This window comes from Neoarthrinium moseri (genome assembly GCF_022829205.1).
Source record: "Neoarthrinium moseri strain CBS 164.80 chromosome Unknown scaffold5_Wmoseri_CBS_16480, whole genome shotgun sequence".
NCBI classification, from domain to species: Eukaryota; Fungi; Ascomycota; class Sordariomycetes; order Amphisphaeriales; family Apiosporaceae; genus Neoarthrinium; species Neoarthrinium moseri.
This window is the reverse complement of record NW_026055119.1, coordinates 523363-532016: the sequence shown is the minus strand read 5'-3', so window position 1 is coordinate 532016 and position 8654 is coordinate 523363. Positions and strand designations below refer to the sequence as shown.

Sequence of the window (8654 nt, the reverse complement as noted above, 5' to 3'; positions counted from 1 at the left end):
CGAGCCGAGCATCACCTTACCTCAAATGAGAAGGTTGTCTCAAGTCACAAGACTTGTCCAAGCCCTTTCAAATGCGTCTCGCTGCTGGCTATAGACGAATTACCCGTTTCACGACGGGCTTCCGATAGGGCGCTGAGCCTTTTCTTGCCCCATGTATTGTTACCAGCTGACTCCAGATCATGCCAAGATAAGCAGCACCAGGGGACACAGCCTTCAATGGCCAGGTAGCATGCACGTCCATTGATGTTCGTGACCCCTGTCGACACTCGAGATCTACATTGCCGGTTATATGTAGCACCGTCCTCCCCCCTCGATTCTGTTGCAATGCTTGGTCTCGTGTGCCCTTATCGCATCTCTTCTTTTCTGCCACACCTGTACGCCTCCGCAAAGGAGCATCGCGGCCATGAGGTATCGTGGGGAATCGGAGACCGTTGTCTCCGCCCAGTCTCCTTCCGATGAGAAGGTAGACGAGAAGCAGGTTATGGTATGAACTGGAATTTCACTGGGCCTAGACTAAGCTCGATGCTGATGAAAACCCATAGTCTTCCGCTGACGAGGAACTCAATGGATTCGAACAAGCGATTGAGTCGTAAGTCTCACGTTGGTAATATACACCGGAAAGACACTGACTTGGTGGATAGGGAGCTCAATGTCACGGAACAGGATCTCATTGAGGCTAAGGCTACCGCCGAGAGCATGACTCTCGAAGGGGTCAAGGCTGTACGTATGGTCCCAGCACGGTCAAATAGATCATGCGCTGACTTAGTTGGGACGTGAAAGTTGGTCGAAAATGTCTACAAGATTCACAGCCGCGATCCGAACTTCCCACACTCCGTGTTAATGAAGATTGAGGAGTTCCTCAGTATGAGCAATAGTTGTCGCACCTACTGACATATGTAACTGACATCTGAATAGGCACCGAAGGTTTATTTGAGAACCCTGAGAAGCACGAAGAACTCATCTGGGAGATGAAGCTCGAGGCCGCTCTTGTTACCAACAACTCGCCCTACGCTGAGGTTCGTGGTGTCGTCGAGAATCACGATGATACCTCTCAACCTTCCTCCACTGTCCGAGCTTGGGCCATTGGTATCTTCTTCTCCGTCGCATTGTCCGCTATCAATCAGCTATTCTCTGTGCGAAATCCTCCGATCTCCGTCACCTCCAACGTCGCCCAGCTTCTCGCTTATCCTATTGGCAAAGCTTGGGAGAAGGTTATGCCGGACTGGAGGTTCACCCTCTTTGGTGTCCAGCACAGTCTCAATCCGGGCCGTTTCAACAAAAAAGAGCACATGATGATTGCACTGATGGCGACTGTAGCCCAGAGTCTGCCTTATACGCAGTATATTGTCTGGACTCAGGTGCTACCGTTCCAGTTCAACCAACAATACGCCCGCAGCTTCGGTTATCAGATTCTTATCGGACTTTCGACCAACTTCATTGGCTATGGCCTTGCTGGATTGACTCGAAAGTTCCTGGTATACCCTGCATACTGTTTGTGGCCTGCATCGCTTGTCACGATCGCATTGAACGCCGCCCTGCACAGAGAGCAGAACACCCCAGTCCTTGGCCCCTTCAAGAAGATCTTCCGGGCTTCAAGGTACAAGTTCTTCATGCTGGCTTTTACTGCCATGTTTGTGTATTTCTGGTTCCCAAATTTTGTACGTACCCAAACTTCTCATGCCACCAATTCTCTTTGCCCCCTAATTCGGGGTCGTGGACTAAATGGACAGGGCCAAGTGGCACTTTTCCTATTTCCTTGCAACTCCAGCTACCAACAAGTACCCCTGATTATTTTCAGTCCCAGTATCGGACAAACCAACAGCTAATATCATTCTACTTCAGATCATGCCAGTCTTGACTTACTTCTCCTGGATGACATGGATTTCCCCCGAGAACCATACTTTGGATGTCTTGACGGGCTTCAACGCTGCTGGTGTAAGTAATGGGCATCGGTACACGCTAGCAGGTAACTAATTCTCGTTAGCTATTCAACCCACTTCCTACTTTTGACTGGAACATTGTAGCCTACACCGGTACCGACCCTCTGGTAAGCACCCCAAACAATCACGAATCTGTATGGAGGGGGCTAACCTTTGAGTAGATGATCCCCGCTTTCTCAACCTTCAACACCGTTGCCGGTGGTTTCATTGTAGGACTTATCATCATTGCTGTATACTTCACAAACACTTGGAACACTGGATACATTCAGATTGTCGACAACCATGTCTGGGACCACTTCGGTCTGAGATACAATGTCTCGAGAGCAATCGATGCGCACGGCATGTACGACCATGAGAAATACATGCAATACTCCGCTCCATATCTCGGCGCCGCCAACACTCTGATCTATGGTTGTTTCTTTGGTGTCTACGCAGCGGCGATCACCTATGTAGCTCTTTTCCATCGCTACGAGATTGTGATGGGATTCAAGAGTTTGGTTAAGGTTTTCCAGCGCAAGAAGAAGACCGCCACCACCGAAGGCGTTGCAGAGATTGAGGGCGAGTACAGCGATGTCCACATGAAACTCATGAGCAAGTATCCTGAAGTTTCAGAGTTTTGGTACATGACTGTCCTCGCTGTCGCTGCGGCATTTGGTTTTGCCGGTGTATGTGCCTGGCCTACATATACGACGGCCGCAGTCGTTCCGTACGGTGTCCTGCTGGCTCTGATCTTCGTTATTCCGGTTGGAGTCATCAAGGCCATGACCGGTATTGAGGTTACATTGAACGTCCTCGCAGAGTTCATTGGTGGAATGTTCTCTCAAGGCAATGCTCTCTCGATGAACTACTTCAAGTCGTTTGGCTACGTCACTTGCGCGCACGCCGTTTCGTTCGCCAATGATCTGAAGATGGCTCACTACTTGCATATCCCTCCCTGGCACACGTTTGCTGCTCAGATGGTCGGAACACTCATCAGCACATTCGTCGCTACTGCAGTCATGCAGTACCAGATCAACATCGAGAACATCTGCACGCCTAAGGCTCCCATGAGACTGACATGCCCGGGACCTTCAACCTTTTTCACCGCTTCCGTGCTATGGGGAACTATTGGCCCTATCAAGGTCTTCGGCCCCGAGGGTCAGTACGGAATGCTGCTGCTAGGTTTCCCTCTCGGCGCTATTATGGTGGTCTTATATTGGCTTGCCACGAAGAAGTGGCCCAGCAGTCGCTGGCTTCGCCAGGTCCACCCTGTTGCCCTGTGGTACGGCGGTCTCAATTGGGCACCCTACGGGTTCTCTTACATCTGGCCATCTGCACCTATTGCTTGGCTCTCCTGGATCTATATCAAGCCACGTTACCTCGCTTTCTGGTCTAAGGTATGTTCCCAACGTCGTCATATGTTAAGTATAGGTTATTAACATGACACACAGTACAACTTTGTCTTGTCCGCCGCCTTCTCCGCTGGTATTGCCATCTCAGGCATCGTCATGTTTTTCACTGTCGGGTGGTACAATGTCGATATTGAATGGTGGGGAACGACTCAGCCCTCTGTCGGTTGCGAGGGTAGTGGCTGCACTCTTATGACTCTAGCTGAGGGAGAACGCTTCTACCCCTGGTGGAACAGCTGGGTTGCTGCCCCGTAAATACGCAACAGGAGGTGAGAATGACCCAGGCTTGATGTCGCGTAATGAAGTATGTCAGGGATATAATGGTGGGAAGCTGCACTGAGATATTTTGATGTCTCTTACTGCACTGATGAAGTCATATCCGGTGCTGGGAATATACCACCTTTTCTCATAATTATCTATCATTTTGGTGCATGCAAATGAACCGAGTAAATTATGCGGCATCAAAGGACAACACTTTGCCATGTGTGACTACACACTGCGACTTGTTTTGCAGCTGCCCGGTGTCAACCATATGAGAGATCGTATTAAGCATTTTTCGACGTGATTAAAAATATACCTACTCCTAGGCAAAGGCATCGTATTAGCATACGGGAGTAACGATAAGCGGCTGGGTAGGAGGCACAGAGGATGAATGATCTAGGCTTGCCACGTCGACACTTACGCAATTCAAGGGTATGGACCAAACCGAAGGAGAGTATATTCGAGTCATTGGAGATGGGTCGGATATTGCATGAGCCGAATGATACAGTGGTCTGAGATGGCACACGTATCGAGTTTCCCTGCTGGTGGTGTGACATCATCGTGTCGTTCGGGAGAGTGTCACCATCCGCAGAAGTATTGAAATGAGTCGATGAGTATGTGCTATCTATCGTGGCAAGTGACCAATAATCATGCCAGGAACACTGCCGAAGAAAATATTCTTCATCACAGCCATCGCTAGTCGGTATAGCCGAGATCCGGTAGGGCAGCATACTGTTTGGTATGATATAGTGCATCTCCAAAGCTCATCAACACGGTCGCTTCCGACAAGGAGAAAACCCGCGATTGGATCACTTCCAAACCACCGTAGTGAAATTAAAGTTTGGCGGCTCCCGCCCCTGCCCGGTAGTGGGATCCCGGTCGTGGTGGCCCAACGGCGCGGAAGCCGGCCGTGTCCGTCACAATTGACGTGGGCAGCCTAACTGCCAGAAGCCGCAGTTATCCAATCCACTCACTGAACGAGCACGTCTTGGTGCCAGTAATGTCACTTCGCACTTCAACAAGTGAAGAAGCTATGTCTTATTGGTGATCATTTGTTATGGATAACTATCGCCGATTGATGACTTGAGGACTCAGTACTTCATTTGGCTTGCTCTTGGCTTTTGCCTATATCTTATGGCTCAAATATTTTCTGTAGGAAATATAGACTGTTCAAGTAGTCCGTCAAATAAGAATGCATGTTTCTTCTCCAACCAATAAAGATATTTAAGGAGGGCAGATATGATGTAGAAGCTTTCGCCCACCAATAGCACGCTGTGGCGATAGTCAGCAGTAAATTTTTGTCATGTCTCTGACGTACCAATATTGAGTCCCACCGACGAGAGGACCTACTTTGTATAGATATCTCTAAATTGATGTCAATGCGATTACTTGTTCAAATCTTGCAGCCTGTTATCGACTTCGGACGCGGAGGCGTTGTGTCAGATGCTAAGGCCATGAAGAGACGTCAGACTTTGAATTTTTTCCGCGATCGTACGATGCTGCCGCGCGGCAATGGTCCTAGAAGCACCAGAAAGCAGATTACGGGACCAGACATCATAGATGGTGTGAAGTCAACCAAAAACCTGGATGCTTGGCGCCCTATAGGCGAAAAACGCTAAAGAGAGAAATGTCTGATTGTGGTCTGATGATCTCGTTCCGCGGTTATTCTAGCTTGGGAAAGAGGCCTCCTCGCTTAAAAAGCAGAACTAGATTGTCTGACAAGCCTTCTAGTAGAAAGTATCGTTCTTTCCAAGCGGCCTGTCCGACAATCTTAGAGTTTGGCGGCCTTAGGGCTTAGCCTGCGACTAGAAACGTCACCGTTGCTTACTAGCCAGGACCATTTTGTCCCTATGGGGTGATTTCCCCGTCACTAGTTTCATCTCGAAGTGGCTAGAAATCTGGGGTAAGGCATATCCTAGATTCTCGGAGTGCCTATCACAGTTAAGCGTGGTATCGTCCAAGCTCAGGGTAGGGATCTTGTCCCATCGGAACGCCATTGTTGGACGACTTGTTGGACGACTTTGACTTTGGACGACGGGACCGAATCTAATGCCAAGCATTCTCGATTCAACTCGAATAATCGAACGGCTTAGCACGAATCGACATGTATAAACTGATATGTTCATCCCCTCCACCATGAAGTTTCATCGATGAGTAGTCCTTGCAATATACAAATGTCTAGATCCGTAGACCACCGATCTATTCATTGACACAAATATCTATCCTGTCTACTATCACAGAATGAACAGCGAGATAGTTGAACTGTCCATTCTCCTCATAACAGGTCTATTGACAGTCGGCTTCCGCGCAGTTGCACGCATAATGGTAGTGGGATGGAGGGCTATTGCAGTTGACGACTATCTGATGCTTGTTGCTGCTGTAAGTTTCCCTTTGCCCATATATCACCTGCATACAAAACTTGAGATTAATGATGAAACAGCTCTTGTTTGCCGCTAATTTTGGGATCGCCTTTTCTCTTTCTGGGCCTTTGCATGGCCTGAGCAACTCGGGGATGTCAGATGAAGAGCGCAGCGCCTTAAGCGTGGGAAGCACGGAATTCAATTCTAGGTAAGGCACCTGTTCCGTAACATACATAAAACAGTGCTGATGAAATGAGTCAGGGTAAAGGGATCAAAAGCACACTTGGTGGGACGGATTACATACTGCACAGCTCTATGGGCCGTGAAGGCGGCAACGTGTGCAACTCTCCTACGGCTGACGGTATTGCTACCTACTTCTCCCGGATGAACTGAAGCTTAAACAATCCCAGGCGCGTTCGGGTATCTATGTAACCCGAATCTATCTTGGATTTGGCATCTTGGTCACTACCTGGGTCGGCATGATCTTGTGTATCTTGCTAAGTTGTCGGCCTTTAAATAGGCTGTGGCAGATAAGTCCTAACCCTGGGCGTAAGTTACTTCTCATGGGCACGAGGTCCACTTCTGACAGCAGCTAGTAACCTGCCAACCTGCACTTTCACGCGTCACTGCATTAGCTACGCTATTGCCGGACGTCTTGACTGAAGCCTATCTACTGGTGTTCTTCATGGCGATACTTCGACCAGTATTCACCACGTGGTGGAAGCGAATTGGTCTCATGGTTTTGTTTTCCGGAGGTGTTGTCGATATTGCGATTGCTGTGCTGCGGTGTGTATCAATCTTTGCTGACGAGATGACGGGGCCTCAAGCCGCAACAATGTGGGCAATAAGAGAGAATTTTGTCGCATTGGTTACAGCTAATATTCCTTGGATATTCCCGCTGTTCCGAGGTTGGTTCTGCTCTTGCTCAAATATTTTGCACCACCACTGGGCCCGACATTCGAACGAGCAATGCTCGCCCGTAAGGGAGATACCTCTTCTGGGGTGGAATTCGCCGCTTTGCTCAAACACGCCCTTCAGCTTGGAGTCCTCAACGCCCGTACTTTCTCAGAACAACCTGCTTATGGAGCCACCAAGGGCTAGATGTGCTGATACAGACTTGGTTAGACGGTTCGTTTAGACATAGAATATTGGACCAGTTATATCGGCCATGGTCCGTCGCATGACAGAGCAAGCCTGATGTGGCATAGATATATCAAGGACCCCTGCTAGAATCACGTATATAATGATATTAATTTCAAACTACTATAGAGGTAGAATTTTCTTATACGGAAGGAAGGAAACGTTCTTGTTGTCAATGTTGAGGCGGGACATGTACAGTCCTGGGACCATTCCCGATTCCCACTGTCCTCAAACTATATAGTTGACAACTTTGCGAAATATATGGGTGACAGCTTCACGAAAGACATCAAGATCATGCATATTTCTAGAATGGTACATGTATACGCTTGCCACGGCAGTGCATTAGGTTTACAGAAGGTCCGATGAGACACCGAAAAGTTCCGGCTATATAATCACCATCTTGTCTTGTTCCTTGAAAGGGGACAAGATTCAGTCTCTCTATGAATTGAATCATACATTTCGACTTCTGATTATACCTGACCTCACAGTCCCTTTGACAACGCTGTTGATGCTTCTCAACCCCTTCAGATTCCTCCTTGTCGCAGGGCACTTCTAGGGATGTATGTGGGTGGGCGCTAAGCTACTAGCCAGTCTTTTTCATCTCATGACGTTCGTTAACCAGCTTAGCCATATCTCGACCCAAAGCAGAGTTCAAGTCCGTGAACCCCTGAATAACCCCAAGCCTGTCAGCTTCTCCCCTTTCTTGGCTCATCTTCGTAACACCCTCCAAGCGCTCAATCTTAATTTCAATGCCGATAATCGCCTTCTTTAATATTTCAACGTAGGACTCCGGTGCTTCAGAAACGAGCCATGGCTTAGGTCTGCCATCGGTGCCAGTGTGACCCATGGTGTGGTGTTCCATGTGGTTGGTCAAGTCTACAATCTGCCTCGACAGGAAGTCACCGGTTTCAGGGGCCTTGGAGTCGTGATAGATAGTTGCCTTGCCATACGCCTGTACTGCCATGTAGTCCCATGTAGGAACCACCTTGCCCGTGGATGGCTTTGTTTCGGTGTAGAACTGTACAATAACTCAGCCATCACCAAACCCTGAAGAACAATGCAGTGATCCTACCCACCTTTGGAGTGACATAGGAGTGCACTGGGTTCGTGAAAAGGACCAAAACCTCTTGCTCAAGCGTATTCGGTGCATCAAATTTGCGTTCAGGCGACACTAATGAATCAATCATAGCTTTGCTCTGGGGGTTTCCTTTCGCCACATGTCCTCGCAGACAGCCGAGCTGGCTTTCGCTGCTCTCATCTTGAACGTCAAGAACCCATGGAATATGTGAGGATTGGATCAATGCATATTTATCTGAAGGAATGGCAGTCGTCAATATCCCAAGTGGGTGATCTCGTATCAAGTCGCGCAGCGCAGAGATGCGCGTCTCCGCGTGAACTGCCCGGATTTGCATGTTGGTTGAAATGGACCAGTTCGCAACGCCTCGGAAGAATCTGAACTAAGCAATTCCAGACGAAGGAGACGATCAGCTCAGATTGAATGGGATGCGTAGACAATTTGAGTCATCACAACCGTGGAGGCGGGATAGCGTCGGGTTTCCGCGGAG

At 48.8% G+C, this 8654-nt stretch overlaps 2 protein-coding genes across 2 annotated transcripts; one reads left to right on the top strand and one right to left on the bottom strand.

The window, feature by feature from the left end:
* Positions 1–403: 403 nt before the first annotated feature.
* JN550_002339 (uncharacterized protein) lies at positions 404–3583 on the top strand (the record flags this gene model as incomplete). Its single annotated transcript, XM_049313624.1, has 9 exons — positions 404–484; positions 543–589; positions 642–720; positions 781–862; positions 916–1658; positions 1843–1935; positions 1985–2047; positions 2102–3316; positions 3371–3583. 9 exons carry the CDS (start codon positions 404–406, stop codon positions 3581–3583), a joined length of 2616 nt encoding a protein of 871 aa, XP_049175630.1.
* Positions 3584–7672: 4089 nt separating this feature from the next.
* On the bottom strand, positions 7673–8501 carry JN550_002338 (uncharacterized protein; the record flags this gene model as incomplete). The annotated part of the gene is made up of 2 exons (XM_049313622.1): positions 7673–8107; positions 8166–8501. The coding sequence occupies 2 exons, from the start codon at positions 8499–8501 to the stop codon at positions 7673–7675; spliced, it is 771 nt and encodes a 256-aa protein (XP_049175629.1).
* Positions 8502–8654: the final 153 nt, after the last annotated feature.